The sequence below is a fragment of the Pyxicephalus adspersus genome, chromosome 1 (assembly GCF_032062135.1).
Source record: "Pyxicephalus adspersus chromosome 1, UCB_Pads_2.0, whole genome shotgun sequence".
NCBI classification, from domain to species: Eukaryota; Metazoa; Chordata; class Amphibia; order Anura; family Pyxicephalidae; genus Pyxicephalus; species Pyxicephalus adspersus.
In genome coordinates, this window is record NC_092858.1 from 116,108,207 (window position 1) to 116,125,390 (window position 17,184).

Consider the following 17,184-nt stretch of genomic DNA (forward strand, 5'->3'; position numbering starts at 1 on the left):
TCTGATCACTCTGTGCCAATTTAAATTCCCCTTCTGATCACCCTGTGCCAATTTAAATTTCCCTTCTGATCAGCGAAAAATACGGTATTAAGTATACAGTTAGGTCCATAAATATTTAGACAGAGACAACTTTTTTCTAATTTTGCTTCTGTACATTACCACAATTATTTTAAATGAAACAACTCAGATGCAGTTGAACTTCAGACTTTCAGCTTTATTTCACTTGGTTGAACAAAAAGATTGCATAAAAATGTGAGGAAAAAGCCTTCTAAAGGCTTTTTTTTCTTTTGGTATTGCAAGGAAGACATTATTTTACACTTCTGCAGTAAAGAACCTGTCTGCTTGAAACACTTTTACTTTGTAGGTTTAGTTCCACTTTAAGGTATTAATTCAACATGGCTCCTCTTCCACAGAGCTCCACTAAAGTTGTAGAGATAATATGTGATACAATCAGTCCTTCAGAAACTTCCCTTTAAGCTGATTAGAAAGGTTTCTGTGTCCGCTTGTTCTGTCCAGGCCAGGTTTGTCTCAGAACTGGGCATCTTATCATGTATGGAAAGCAAGGTAAATACACCTTTGACCTCAGAAACTGGTATTGCCACCTTTAAATTACTGCTAAAATCAACTTGAAATTTACAGGTAAACTTTTGGACAGAAGGCCTTTTATTCATTTCAAGTACTAATGCAAATATATTAGTTATTGCTGCCTACTTCCAAAGCCCTTTAGGAGCAAAACAACCCCAAACAATACAATTTCCATTGCACAATTTCCATTCATTGAGTTGTGCCAAAGAGCTAATTTTTCTAGAAGGCCTGTTTTTTGACCAGTTTTTTTCTTTAGAAAATTTAGTCTTGCTGTAATGATCTTTTTGGAATGCAAAGGCTGTTTTCTGGCAAATCCGTGGAGGTTCTTTCCACTGACATTTTATCTGGAACACCTGATTCTAATACTATGCATTATATATATGTGTGTGTGTATGTATGTGTATATATATATATATATATATATATATATATATATATATATTATAGATACAAATTAGGTATATATAAAGAATATTTACAGGAAAGGAAGAAAAAGGTAAATGGTAGAAAAGAAAGGGATGGGAGAAGGGAAACCTAGCATGTGCACTCTCAAAACCACACAAGCCAGGGTTTTCTCTTCTTGAACTACACACACAATTTTTGTCACTTCCAACACCATGTCAAAAGGATTGACCATTTTTTCTTTAGCTTTAAACATGCTTATTTTCATTTCAGCAATTGTGAAGCTTAATTGCACCTATAACGAAACCTATAAAGAAAAGTCATCATAAGCCTAGGAAATAATTGCAAATAAATTGCTGAATCTACTAAAATTTATATTTTTGATCCAGTAAAAACTTATAATAATTTCTAACCACATCCTCCAAAGATACTTGCTCTACTAATCTAAAGTCCCTGGTGTTTTTGAAAAGTTTTCTTTTTCTTTTTCAGCGTAATTATTGGGACGTGCCATTCATTCATAAGTGTTTGATAGAGTAGAACACACAGAAGAAATATATCTATTGTAATATAATACACTGCATTTAAAAAATTTTTATGTTGCATATTGCATGGTAGGTTTATAACATAACATGTGATAGTATGTTTATTTCACTAGTGGTTGAACTTGAACTTGATGTACTTGAGTTTTTTTTAACCTAACTATGTAACTATTGCAAAAATTGTAGAAACAAATCTTGTTCGGTGTTTACGATTATGACCACTATAATTTGCCAACAAAGATATGTACTGGGAAATGCACATCATCACAGGTTGGAGGTAGTCCTAGTCTGCTTCTCTCTAGCTCTGCAATTGAAGAAGCTGATTTTTATTGATTTACTTTTCTTCAATTACTCTTAGAATTGCCAGCTTGCAACTGCATATGCTAATAGAGGCTAACATAATACCATCTAAATCTGCAAAAGGATGGAAAAATTTAATTCTGATTAACATGCATCTGTCATGAGAAATGTATGTACATATGTGTGCTCACTGCTCCTAGCTGTCAATTTCCTAGCTGTCATGTTGTTGCTTTTTCTCAGTGACCTAGCACAATTACATACAATTTAAAAAAAAAAACTTTTTAAAGGGGGCTAGCAGTCCCAATGATTTATTTATTTATTAATTTGCTTTAGGGTTACTTCAAGACATTACAAACCTACATTCAGTGCTGTCTGCCACCGATAGGATTTCCCTAGAGAAATCTTTACATATTTTGTTTGCACCGTTAGGATTACAGGCATAGTTGTATTAGGATATATGTACTTTTTGCAACACATATTTAGCTTTAAGTTGTGTTCTAGTATGGAAAAAAAGAAAAAAAAAAACGAAACCTAAGATGAGCCAAAATGTTTTTTGTTGCAGGATATTGATACAGCCCTTGTTTCAGACACAACAGATGATTTGTGGTTCTTAAATGAGAATCGGTCAGATCAAATCAATTTAGAGGTGAAAATGGATCATATAGACTCACAAGCTAGTGAAGATGAAGAAGTAAAAGAGGACAAGAGCAAAAAGGTGAGTATTCACCTAAAAAATAAAATGCCACATTTAGTAAACCTTCATTAAAACATTTTTTTTTGTATGTAAATGTCATACATGTCATAGCACTGTATCTGTGGACCTCATTGCTAAAAGAAAATTACCTAGCCTAGAGAGAATCTACAGTAAAACCTTTTATTCTTTGTTACGTTTTCTTCTGTATTTACCTTAAGTCCCAAAACTTGCTTTGTAGGTTATGCAAATGTATAATGTATTTGTTTTCTTTTCTCCAATAAAACAAATACAGAAAACCTAAGATAACACACAGAAACATCACTAAAAATCAATTACTATAGATACAATAAAACATGAATTGTGGGTCCTGTCATAGATAGTAATACAACAAGAATTGGGGACACTTTTTACAAGAAATTCCAACCAGATATTACAAAGGTGACTAAATATAAGGTCTATAGCAGTATAAAACTGCACAACCTCTTAGATTGTGTGACTGTCTGTATCTGTCTGTCATTTGCAACCCCTATTCAATGTACAGCACTGCTCAATATGTTGGAGCTATATAAATACTGTTTAAAAATAATGATAAAGTTCACGTGTTGCTCATAAAAATAACTTGCATTTCTCAGCATGCAATATGTTGCCATTATTTCACTTCTCAGTCCCTGTTTCTGTCCAAATATGAGTAATGCTTGAAACACACGTGCAATTGTTCTTGTCTGATAATCGGCTCAGGGCTGATACTAGACAAGAATCTTGCGTGTGAACAGCGCTCATTCATGCATCGTGCAGTGGTTAGTCAATGATTGCACGTGTGTACATAGCCTTCGGGTGACTGAGAGAGGTTTTGAGAACATGTTCTGTCCGAAGAGACACACAGACACACATTTTTATCAATTATACAGTTGGGCTGTTAAAAGCTCCTGTTAATGAACATCATTTACACATGTATGCAGCTCAAAGGGTGTTGGGAATGGTCATTTTCCTGCCAGGAATATTTTGTCCTTTAAATGGATAGGGATGTTTGAAAGAGTGTTTGCAGGTTCGAGGCTCAAAGCCTACACAATGGGCCTCCTACAGAAAAAGTAAGAGAAAGTTGGGAGTTTAGTTCACAATCCAGCAAAATGGTAGGTTTGGAGATAACTATAGAAGGTGTGATAAAGCTCATATCTACTCTGTATCACTGTGAAGAAGAGTAATTATTTTATTTGAGGGGGCAAATTTGACCAGTACAATGTACATAGTAACTGCCATAGTTGTCTGGCATCTAAGAGTCATGAAAGGAAGACTGTAAGTTGAATTGTCACTTGAAATTTAGTTATGCAACTTAAAAATATGTATAGTGAACTGCATTGGGGCCAAGTCAGCATCCAGTATTTTGATGGACAAGAGTCCTGAAGAAAAGAGCTTGGATCTATGGGGGCAAGCCCTAACTTCTCCAGTGCAGTCAATCCCTTAAAAGATATAAGGATGGTCCAGGAAGCCAGATGGTGTAAATGCGCCATGTCCCTGCCACTTATGGAGAAGGTCAAAAGCTAATTGTGTTCATATAGTGTAAATAGGCGGACGCCTCCTTATCCTTACATAAGGTCAAGAAAAGAAACTTTACAGTGCAAGACCTCCAGTACTGGGTCAGTGGTGATCTGAACCCCCATCTAATGCAGCAGCAACAGATCTCTTGCAATCATTGGCTATTCTATGGATGTCTCAACAGCCAACAACTGAGTGTTATTCCCTGGAACCCTTCTGGCCATTCTTAATTACTTTGCATTGGAAAGTCCACACTATCTCCTGTGCTTTTTATCTTTAAACTAAGGATTCAGTGCAGTACCTTTGTAGGTCTAGAGCTGTGGCAATTGCCATGACCCACACTTTCCTCCTATTTATTCCACTGTTTTTTTATTGTGTTTTTGGTGTAACTGGGCCAGTGCTGTGCTTTCATGCCCCAAAAGATGGGGATCTCACACAGCTTCCTCCCTCTTACTTTTGCCTGAATAGATGTTGAGCTGTAAAATTTCTGTCCTGGGACTGGTATAACTGGGAATCTTCAAGAACAGAATGGCACAGATTCCCAGTTGTGGGTCCCACATATTCCAAAGACCCACAAGCCTATAAAGCACACCTGTTTCTAATCAGCAGGGGCTTTGACACTGTATGAGTCAGTTTTTCTGGTTTATTGATTTATGTAGAGCCAAGTGCTGGTTTTAAAGCAAGAATAGACAGTTGATTTATGTTAGTATGAAAGCCGTTGATTTTAAGGACTTTTGTTCTCCTGAAATACCCCTTTTTTGGGACATGAATACGGACAGGAGCCCTAAAGAGACACTGTTGCCTGGAGTTGCATCATTGTCAACTTGCCATTTGGAGCTAATCCTCCCACCTCCAAAAGATTTCTTGCCTTTTGTGGATCACTACCACTTGCAGGATAGTTATTAATATGTGCTAACCAGACTTTTGCTTTTTGTGGAGGTCATTTTAGCTATTACAGACACTCACTACAGATTAAGTATTTCCTGCTTACAGTATACAACTGTGGATGGATTTATTGGTACTCCTACAGCTCATTGAAAAATTCTTCATGTCTCCCGAAAAAAATAAATGAAAAGCAATTTTCCCATGTATACCTGCATGCTATATATTCACAATTTGGCAGTGCTAAGGAAGAAATAGAGAATCAATGACTAGCACAGATAGAAAAAAATGGAAGTGTTTTATTCATGTGACATTTCCACTACCCTGACATTGACTGGAGTAATGGCACTCCAGGAACAGCAAAAGAGAGGAAATTTGTGAATTTATTACTTAAAGATAATTTTATGGTACAATTTATAGAAGACCCAAGTAGTAATGATACTCTGCTGGACTTAGTTCTTTCTAACAATGCAGAGCTTATAACAAATGTGCATATACGAGAATCTGGGTAGCAGTGATCATAATATGATTTCATTTAATGTAAGCTGTAAACAGGAAGCAAAAACAGGAAAGATAAAAAAACAGATAAGGAAGGGATTCTTCACTGTAAGGTCTGTGAAAATGTACAATCGGCCCCCTCAGGAATTAGTTTCAGCAACTACTATAGATTGCTTTAAGCAAAAGCTGGATGGTTTTCTAGAAGCACAGAGAAAAGGGTATTAAGGCTTTACAGTAAAAATAACAGTGACTGTTAATCCAGGGAACATCCGATTGAATTAGGAAGTAATTTTTTTCCCCGATGAAGCAAATTGTACCAGGTTTTTTTTTTTTTTTTGCCTTCCCCTGGACCAACCATGTCTTATAGGGTTTTATGACTGGGATTTGTTTATTTCCCTGGTGGTTGAACTTGATGGACTTATGTCTTTTTTCAACTTAACCTACTATGTAACTATGTCAATAAGTAAAATAAGTATGACAAAGAATATTCTACAGTTATTTTAAAAGGGAGGGAGAATGACTGTTTTCTTTGTCAACCAGTGGCTTGTTAATAATGTTCGCTGCACCTTTTGGTGGCCCATTGGTGTTCATGATAGCAAAGCTTTTGTAAGACCATTTTGATATTCTTCTTTTAAGATTTGTTGAGTGACCAATTGGAATTGATGCATAGCAGTTGCCATTATGCAGTACAACAGATTTTAAACTTCGAGTGGAACTGTTTCTGAAAAGCCGCCAGTCTTCTGCTCGGTATTCTGGTACTCCCATATGGGCTGATAGTCAAGGGATGTTACACCAGTACACTAAGTCTCCATCTTCACTGAAATATTGTAGGAGTGTCACCTCTTTTGTCCTATAAACCGTTATTTTAACTTCTAGGCCCAGACAGTTCTTTTCTTTTGGCCTGGATGCTAAAGGTTCAGATGCTTGTTTTGACAGACTTAACGTAATAAATCAAAAAGCTCTTCTTGGGAGAACTGCTAGTTTTATAAAATACTTCCTTCATATTCACTTCCACTGCTAACTCCTGGAATACGCTCCAAACACTGTATACCCTCCATGTCCGATTCAGGAATATCGGGGAGTGTACTGAACACTGGTATGGGAAAATCAGCACCAAGCCGCACAGGTCGTCTTGCTTAATTTCAAATCCGGGTACTCCCACTTGTTTTTTTCTTGTAACGATTGAAACCTTTTACATTCACAGCACAAAAATAACAATCATCATGATTTTTGGGCTCTCGTCCTACCACAGGTACACCAACTTTCAAACTTTTCAGTTTTCCATTTTTTCACTGACGTAGACACTCTACGCATACCATATGGGAAGCCCAATACTTTTCCATCTTCTCTGTTTTTGCTGGAAATATTCACCACAAATGTAGAAAAATACATTAGGATCATTTAAACAAATTTCTTTTTAAAGAACTCATATTTCTGTAAAAAAAAAAAAATGAAAAAAAAGAAGGCAAATGAAAGTTTCATAAAAATAATGCTACATTTAATATATAAAATGCAAAACATCGGTGTAAAAAAAGATTGATAATAATATTCTGTCTTAACATTTGTTGATGGTAAAATCGTCTATTCCAAATCCTGTATCAAAAGAACCAGAGCCAATTCAAGGAAACTGATGTCATTTCTGGATTCAGCAGACCTGAAATACACTAAATACATTGAAAAATCTTTCGCAAGGGGAAAAATTTTTTTTTTTGTTGAGCTGTGTTATGAATTACAAGAATGGCTTGTTTCCAGTGATTCCTTTTAAAGGTTGGGCAACTAAATGTTAGGTTTAAGATCTTATTATTTTTGCCTATGCCAGTGTCATTTCTGTTATTGTTGCACATATTCTGATGTATTAAAGCTCTAATGCAAAGTCAAATTGCTTTATGAGAAATATAGAATAAAAATATTAAAAATAAACTGTTTCCAGTGTGAGCATTTACTGGAAGTGGCACTGTCTGTTGAGCATTCATCCTTTACCACCAGTTCAAATGCTTAGGTACCTACAACTCGAAAGCTGTTCTGTGGATCAGTCCTCCTGAGGACGCTTTGTTGCATCTAACTTTTGTGGGTGATCATGATCGTTCCTTTGGACCCTGACTGGTGTATAAATGTGCTAAATTATGAATTCCGTTCACATGGTGTTCTTGCTAAGATGTGAAACTTAAGCTACATACACATGTCAAAATTTTCTCGCCGGACAATCGGCTTGGGGCGGATATCCGGCGAGAATCTGCTGTGTGTACAGCCTGTGACGTTCACCTCCCGTGGATCCGCCAGATGAACGATGAGCGATCCTAATGCAAGGGAAAGGGGAGAATGCACAGCAGGGGGTCGCTCCACCGCTCTCCCCTCTCCATAGAGCAGAACAGTGCTGTATGTACAGCACTCGTTCATGCATAGTGCGGTTCTTATCGTTGACGACAAGAATTGCACGTGTGTATGCAGCTTAAGATTCCAGTGCTGCAAAGTGAGAGTGCTAGACGTGGAGAAACATTTTTCACATTTATGTTCTATTGATTTTCAATATATTTCATTTTTTGTTGGGTTTACATACTCTTCAAGAATTGTTTTCTTCTGGTTACTAGGTATTTGAGCTGACGATTTATGAAGAGGATTTAGAGGATACACAGAGCCTAAGTGATGATACAGATACTGATATTGGATCAGAGGTGAGTTCTTGTTGTGTTATTAATTTGTTTCTAAAGTTATAATGTTGCCTTTTTTTTTTTTTTTTTTTTTTTTATTATAAATCAGCTGGTGTACTAGGTATGTTTGGATATCAATCTTTTGGTGTTGAATTTTGTTCTAGAGAGATAATGGTGCTAACACTTTAAACTTTCTTTGGCTTGTAAATGTTTTCCCTGAACTGTATACTATTGTAAATTATACATAGTGAGGTGCTGGCCTCACAATGTAAAATACCAACCTCTGATGGGTAGTAGATAAATCTTTTGTCATTTCATTTTACAATCTATTTTAATGCTTTAAAGAGTTTGTATGCATCTCTTTTCAGGACTGCTGGCAGTGCACAAACTGCCATAAGTTTAACTCTCCTGGCAAACGTTATTGTTTTCGCTGCTGGGCTTTACGCAAAGACTGGTATGCAGATTGCCCCCGTCTTGTTCATGCTGTCTCCACACCAACATTTTCAGCGAAGGCCAGTTCCCAAGAAATAAATAGTGCTATCGACATTCCTGACTGCCGAAGAACAGTGTCTGCCCCAATGGTTAGAGCTCGAGGACCAGAAAGCATGTCACAGTTTTTGGAGCCACTAGACCTGGCATCCAATATCAAAAGCCTTTCGGAAAGTACTGACACACTTTTCAGCTTCCAGTCTGAGGAAGCTTCATTGGAGTCTACCCGACCTCTTTTGGAGCCTTGCAAGCTCTGCCGGCAACGTCCACGAAATGGAAATGTGGTACATGGACGTACAGCTCATCTGGTCACATGCTTTCACTGTGCACGTAGTCTGCAGAAGACTCATAAAGGATGTCCGGTTTGCCACAAACCTATACAGATGGTGGTGAAAACATATGTAGCATAGTTACTGGAAGCACCACATTGTCCTAATTCTTTCTAAGATGACATCTGATGAAGGCTCCAGGAGTCTTTCACTAAATTATGGCATTCATGCTATCTTGCAATGTACAATGTTTGTGTGTGTGGTTTTTTTTTTGTTTTGTTTTTTTTTACTTTAAGCACCTTTTTCTCTGAAAATAAGTGGGAGTGATGATGTGAAATATTTCATAGTGTTTACCTGGAATTGTAGAAATGATTAGTCTCCAAATTTGTGACCATGCTTTATCACTGCCATAATTGTGTTCCATTGAATTGTTTTACTTGGTAACAATAGTCTAGGAGACTAGGATTGAAATATTTTTAAAATCTTATATCGCCATAACTGATATTTTTTTATTTATATCTTTTTTTCTAGATTTCACATTCATTTGTTTGTGTTCTAGTGGCCAGTTTCTACAGCTTTCTGACATCTCTAACCCACACATTTTTTTACATCAAATAAATACCTGAAGTTTCAGGACTTATTGTGCTTTACTAGGTGTTTCTATTTTGATTTTTACAGAAATGCTGAAATCCACATATTCTGGGATAATTAAAAATGGGAAAATATTTTGCTTATTTTATATCTTTAATCATTTTTATCTTCTAAAGGGTAAAAAAACAGCTAAATTGCCAATACCAGGAGCAAGCAGGTGTTGTTTTTTTTTTTGCAAGTATGTCAATCGATGTACTGATATGTTTTGCCTTTCATAGAGGTCACAGTACACCACCCGCCCAGCATGATTTTTTTCACTTTTCTTGTCAAGAACGTAGAGCCTTCTTTGTTTAAATGGTGGCACAAAGATAAGTCATATAAATCTTGATGCACATGCATGTTTTTTTGATTGGGTTCACAGATGCCTTAACGAGGTCAGGCCCCTGCAGCCTCCAAGGTTGTGGCTTGGTATAGTTAGTTTTGTTGTTAAAGTGATTACTGAGGAAGAATTCCTACTTTTTCTTTTTAATTATAACAGGTACAGCTTTCATGAAGAATAAAATTATTTACTGTATACTTACCATGAATTTATTTATTTTGACTTGTCAATTTTGCAGAAGGATCTGCTTTAAGAATTTAAAGACCTGATTTTACTAATAAAGGCTTGTAATTGGTATTGCCATTTTATTTATTTATAAAACCTCAATTCTACCCATTTTATTACCGGGTGTTTTAAATTGATTTTATAATACATCTGTTTTAGGTGTTTTACAAGTAGTTGTAGACTACTAATTTCAGTGCGCTATGCAAAGTTTAATGTTTTGTTGCTCTTTTATATGTTAGCAATTTTTGTCACAACAATTTATTTGTAAAAAAAACTTTAAATCCATAATATTGCATTGACTAAATGAATGGGCTACTTTATGGTTCAATATCTTTTATTAAAGAAATAGACTGTATAGTGGAAAACCAAGAAGCAAGATGTGTATGAGAAAAATATCAAAATGTATTACTAAGTAAAGAGTGGCGCACCAATCTTAGTTTTTAATTTGGTTTGAGGTTCTGTAATTTTCCCAACACACCCATGGGGCAGAAAATTTGTCCATACAGTTCTTGTCAAAGGCCCTCATTTCCTCCATCCTTTTAACCTCATTTACTCTTGTGACCCAGAGTGGAAGTGTGGGGGGGATGTCTGTTTCCTGAATAGTGGGATAAGTTGGCGTGCTGCAGCTAAAAGGTGTCCTCATAGGCTTTTCTTTGTGATGAGCTCTGGGTCAGGGGAGATTGGGAGCAACCTGAGAGCCGGGGAAGGTCGGATATTGGTACAATATAAGTCTGTGCAAATTTCAAAGACCCCTCACCAATAAGGCTATAGAGTGGGGCAGTCCCACCATATGAGTAAGTAAGTGGCAACTTCCTCTCCACAATGCCAACAAGTGTTTGGAACAGATTGAAAAGCAGGGTGGAGGGAGACTGGGTCTCTGTACCATCGTGATAAGATTTTGTAATTTTTCTCTTGGGTATAACCACAAACATAGGTTTTATGAACTAGATCAAATTCAGTGAGCTAATCAGGTTCTGCTATCTCTTGTCCCAGCTCCCTATGCCAATCTGCTAAAAACATGGGTAAATTTGTGTCATAACAGCTTATGAACATGTTGTACAGAGCAGAAACCAAGTGGTATGACATCTCTGATAGCATACACACCTTCTCAAAAGTTGTCAGTGGTATGTGTATGTATGTATGTATGGAGAGGTGTAGGCCTTTAGTAAATTTGTCCAATTGTCTATTAAGCAGCCAGGAACATGAGCCAGTGGATGTGTCACCTGCAGACAGAAAAGTACTATCTGTGGGTTCTAGAAAATGGTGGGTCTGAGGCCAAAATTCCCTGTTGTACCCCTCTAGACCCTCTATAAAAAGCCCAGGGGGCAACAAAGGGTTGTCCAGTAAAGATGTCAGCAGGGAGGGTAGGGAAGACAGATGATTAAAATGGTTGTATACTAGGTGCCAAGCCTTCAAAGCAGCGATGGTGGGAGGAGAATCGGGCATGTTTGAGAATGGGGGTATCCAGGCCAGGGGCTTTAAGGTCCAGTGAGGACAAAGCTTGCTGGGCTTGAACAGTAGGTTTAAGATTGGAGGACCCTTATTTTGTCTCTCGCAGCTACACAGAGTTTATATATATATCTTGCATCAATAGAACGTTTTTTAAAGAAGGACAATTTTATCCCGGCCTTGGCAGCATTAATTTTTTTTTTTTTTCAATTTATATGATTGCATCTTTAGGATGTGTTACATCCAAACTCTTGTACCCTTACACCCGGTGGACTCATTTCAACTATAGCATTTTAAGCACCCATATTTAGTAGATTTCAGGAACCTGGGAATTAGCGATTTAGAAAATGAAGTGTCAGTGCAGCTTTATGTTATTGCAAGGACAATTTAGAAATGTGCAAAAGACAGGCTTCTGGGATAGCTACTAATGGAAATCCCAGGATTTTTTCCCTATATAAAGCACTTCCTTCCAGTAAAGCTGAATTATGTGACACTCCCACAATATAGATCCTTGTACCCCTTTTGTCCCACACCTCCAACAGACATTGGTACTGTCGGGGAACCATCTGTGAACGTTGTCTTGTGTGGTGTATCACTGGGTCAAAACTTTGTTTCCTGGTTGCTGGTGCTGATGGAACATTTGTGTGCCAATTGACATGCATCTTCCCATCGGGTATCCGAAAGAGACTTTCCCAGAGCAGCCTCTCATCATCTTTCTTACCTAAGTGCTCCTATAGAGCATACATCATTGAGAAACGTGTATATTGGGGAAGTTGTATGTTTCAACAGGACACCTGCCAGTCAAAGTTTATCAAAGGAGGACAGAGGGGTCGATAAATTATTACTATGTCTGCCAATTTAGTGTAGATTTGTAAATAGGACCACCAAGGTAAGGCTGTGCCCTCCTGTAGCAAGTTTGACAATCTTTCCTCGGGGGGGATGCAGAGTTTCCCAGCCAGGGGAATTTGAAATCTTCCACATTTTCAGAAATTGTTTAAATACCTGCAATGTATGAGAATATGATTGAGGAATATCTTGGGAGTTGGAGGAGTGGTATGACATATCTAATAATATATCAAAAATATCCCCTAGTAAATTGAAGTGAAATACAAATACTAACCAGATGGTACTGAACCCTACATTTTCTCCATGTTTCCACCATCCCTTTACCTTTGTTGTTGTTTTGGTTTCTATCCAGAACTACATTATCATAAGACATGACACTAGCCGCCCCGGCCACAAAACTAAAGTACATGGAACTATGGGAAACTGATCTAGGGAAGACCTGGGAGCAGGAGCAGTGGAGTGAAATGTCCCTAGCACTTTCAAAAGTTTCGCTGAATTTTTTTTTGCATGTTATCACCCCTAATCTTCCCCACTATGTTTTAGGGGGTGTGAGAAAAGGGGCACAATAGAGCACACATAGTGGCCCTGCCAGAAAGCCCAAACTTTTTATTCGGTAGTTCTCAAACTAATTTCTAAAAAAAATATTAACAGAGATAGAAAAGACATTGGAAGGGGCTTTACTTAGCAAACTTAATCAACCACTAAACCACTTCCTTTACAGGAAATTAAGCTTATTTTATTAGCTGCACGCATCTCTCTAGCGAAGGTGTGGAAGGAGGCTGATATATTATTGGAACCTATTGGGTCAAAGTTGAACTAGATAATTGGTTAATGACAAGATCACCAGCACCCTTAATAATAAATTAGACAAGTTTGAGCAAATTTGGGACCTGTGGGTGGAATATAATTCAAAGTGACAAGTAACATAACAATAAAGGGTAATATCCTAACTGGGCAACTATTTGCATGAAAGTCTCTTCCCTCCCTCCTTTATTCCTTCATGTGTCCCCCAGTCCAGAGTAAATTAAAACTAGAAATACATAGAATTTGGAAACTAACCCCAGCCTAACACGAAGGCAAAATATTTTAAAGGTGATCATACATGATTGGGGATTTAGGCCCCTAGGTTGGGGGTAATATGTTTCCTTGATTTGTACTGATGTCTTTTTTTTACCCTGCGTTGTTATTGACGTTTGTTTAATTGTTTTTTTTATGTATCCACAACTTAGAAAACAATACCAGGTATAACATCAGGCTGCAGATGTCTCTTACAAAAACCTAGCACTTTATCAAAATTATTAGGATCCATAGAGCCCTGGGCCCCAAAAAACAAGATCCTTCATGCCTGTGGGATATCATTTGCAGGATCCACTCGTATTGTCTCAAAATGGATATCATGAAAAATGGCAGCTTGCAGTTGTCCATCTTGTGTAATGGTCAGCAAATCCAACTTGCAACATCTCTCCTACCAAACTCTCACACAGCGCAGAGCCCTAAAACCTATCCTTGACACGCTCCGAGCACACAACATAGGAAACTGCTGGAGGTTCCTGTTTCACTTTTTTTGGCAGCTTTTGGGACTATCGGATCTCTCCATACCCAACTGCCCTATGCGTCTTTCCCTACTGGAACCACCACCACCCTGACTCAAAACAAGTGCAAGGCTCCTTGCAAGGGGTCCCATTTGGCTATCGAGTCATGTAAACCAGAACTGTTGAATCTTGAGGACAGAGCCCACTTTTTCAAATAAACTCTGGTTGAGCCCCACTATGACCACCTGTTGATGAGTATATCTTACTCTTTACCCTATGCCACCTTAATGATTTTTTTCTGTTACTGTTTTGTTCTCATTCATCCCGCATTATGTTTACTCCTACCCTGGGAAAACCCCTTTCCTATTACTCTTGGGTAAAGGAAGACCCATTGGCCACTTCTCACAAAAGAGGGGAATAAGCAACTTTTTTGCCCGCTCACGTTCTAACGCACCAGATGGAGAGGTCCCTACCACGAGATTCTCCTCTGCTTACTCCCTTCAGCTGGAACAAGATACGGGAGAGTCCTTCCAACAGGGGTCAATTACTTGCTCTCTTTCACACAGCGAGGAGGACGCTCATGGTCCTCCAAGCCCCCCACAAACCTTTACTGATTCAACAGATGGGTGAGACGCACACCTCAGATCAATTACTACAAAAGCTGATTTTAAGGCATATCTACAGTGTAATTATGATTTCTTTGGCTCCGAGATGCAGGCCCTCAGATGAGATCTGGGGTCCCGGATTGAAGAGGTTGAGCAGGTCACAGAAGACTTACGGTGCAACAACACACGCTGACCCTGAATGAACATTCTGCTCCACTCCAACAACCCCTCTACCAACAAGAAGATTTGGGGGACGGCAGCGGGCAGAATAACATTAGAATTTGGGCCTTGACTGAGTCTATTGAATCCAAGGACTTACATGCTGTAGCCACATCCATTTTCAGTGATCATCTACGCAAACCTAAACAAAACTTAATTGAGATTGTTGAAATTCACAGGCACAAGAGTTGTTATAAATTAGTTTCAACCTAAAGGATCCATGATGATAGAGGCTGGATCCCAGGAGGAGTTTACTTTTAATGGTAAACCCATCTTATTCCACACAGATCTGTCACACCAAACTTTGGCACTACAAAGGGCCTTGAAACCTCTTTTGGACCTTCTGAGGGACAATAATGTCAAGTTCCGTTGGGGATTCCCCTTCCAACTAATTGCCCATAGGAGGAACAGATCAGCGACTTTTCGCCAGATTGGGGAGCTTGCATCTTTCCTGGGAACTTTTGAGTTACCTCAAGAGGCACTCCCTGACTGGCCTCATCACACCAAGCTTCTGAACTGAACCCACCTGCTTCATCCGAATGGCAACTGGCCAAGAAAAGGCAGAACCGAAACTCCTAATGCGCTATCGAAGAACCGACCTGAGGTCCAGAGATGATCCTGCAGGAGTATGCTACACCAGGCCCTCTTGGACTGGTAGATATGTTCCCCATCACTTGACGATGACAATCATGCTATTGGATTGTGGGCCACTCTTGGGTTTCCTGCTCTCCAAGTTTTTTTGTTTAGATTGTTTTGTACTGATGTTCTATTGTTTTATCTGAAATTTTTACTATTGTAAGCCGATAATACTAAGGTTAATTTTATGCTCCTACTAATTTTATGCACCCCACTTCTCCATCCCGCCTCCCCCCAAGCCCAGATTTAAGTTACCTCTCCTCCCTTATTTCACCCCCTCCTAATTCTCCCCCTTTTTTTTCTTTGTCCCTGGTCCTAAGGATTTTGACGGTCCATTATGGGAGTGCTAAAATTGCTCTCATACAATGTAAAGGGTCTTAACACCCCTGAAAAGTGCTCTATGCCCCTAAGAGATTTACATAGCCAATAGGTTAAGGTGGCATTTATACTGGAGTCCCATTTTCGCAAATATGGGGCCATGCTGAAAAAGGTACGCCAGCAGGAGGTTGAGAAACTCTTACAACAAATAACCACCTTAGAACTCTCCCCTAAATCCTCTTTGGACCCCACAAAAAGCAAGGAACTACAACAATTACGTGAGCAATTGAGGTCACTCTATTTGTACAGGGCCAAAGCGTCCTTTTCCAAGTGTAGAAGGGCCTTTTTATGAATTTGTCAATAAGAGTGTAAGCATGTTGGCCAATGCTTTTAGAGATCAGAAATCTCTGTCTTTTGTTCGATTTATTACTGATAGAGACAACAAAAAGCTCTTCCATACTCATGATATAGTATTTTACTCCAACCTTTACAACATCTCTGCCCCCCTCCCACATCCCCCCACAGAGTGTCTAGAATGGAAAACATCGACTCATACCTAGCGAACTCCGGCATGCCTTCACTTTTTTCTGAAGTAATGGAGACATTGTAAACTCCAATCATCTTAGAACTCAAAGGGGCAATCAAAAGCACTCCCACAGGCAAAACAATGGGCCCTGATGGCCTCCCCCTCTCCTATTATAAGACTTTCCAGGATAATTTAAATATACACTTTACCCAGGGATTTATTATCATTCCAGAGGGCAATGGGTTCTCTCCGGACCTGATTTTTGGAGAGCACCACAGCTCTCTCATTATTTACGATTCCTACAGCCAAGTGAGAGATACGCTAGGCCCTTCACCCCTTTTAAGCAATTGTGCTTGGGGGAAGGGGGGACTAGACACACCCTATCAGCCCTTTACTCCCTTCTCCAGGATTCATTACCTCTCTGCCTGCCCATTTACTTTTCAGATTGGTAATCAGAATCAGGGGTCTCTCTGTCGGCAGACCAGAGGGCAAAAATATTTTGCTGTGGACCCACAAGGCGTCTATTAGTAATAGATTTCAAGAATCTAACATTTATCCAGGTGGTATCTCGCCCCATAAAAGCTGCATAAACGGCTCCCAGAGATAACCGATCGGTGTTGGCATTGCCAAACAGCCCTGGGGTCCTTTTTGCACATATTTTGGGAATGCCCAAAGTTCACGCTCTTCTGGTCTGGGGCCAGGTATATTACCCACCGGATGACTGATTCACTGATCCCGGAAGACCCGGCATTCTTTTTTCTACAACACAACCCAGTTTCAGAAAAGATGTATAAAAATTGAGTAATCAGACATCTCATTGTTGCTATGATCTCCTGTATTGCTGCTTTCTGGAGGAAAGCCGATCCCCTACCTGTCAGCTTATGGCTCCGGAGAATAAATAAGATCTTCAGCATGGAAGAACTGACATTGTTCCTGCAAGGCTTGAGTAGGAAATTTTATAATACATGATACTACTGGTCTCAATTTACGGATTCTCCTGAGTATGATCGCTACCTGGA

General features: G+C 38.8%; 1 protein-coding gene across 1 annotated transcript in view; it reads left to right on the top strand.

The window, feature by feature from the left end:
• The window catches only part of MDM4 (MDM4 regulator of p53), a gene marked incomplete in the record, with an annotated part of 14,702 nt that extends 4,596 nt beyond the window's left edge, over positions 1-10,106 (top strand). Inside the window, 3 exon segments of the mRNA XM_072424715.1 lie at positions 2,389-2,541; positions 8,022-8,105; positions 8,450-10,106. Of these exon segments, the coding sequence (XP_072280816.1) occupies positions 2,389-2,541; positions 8,022-8,105; positions 8,450-8,980 (768 nt within the window).
• Between the last annotated feature and the right edge of the window lie 7,078 nt (positions 10,107-17,184).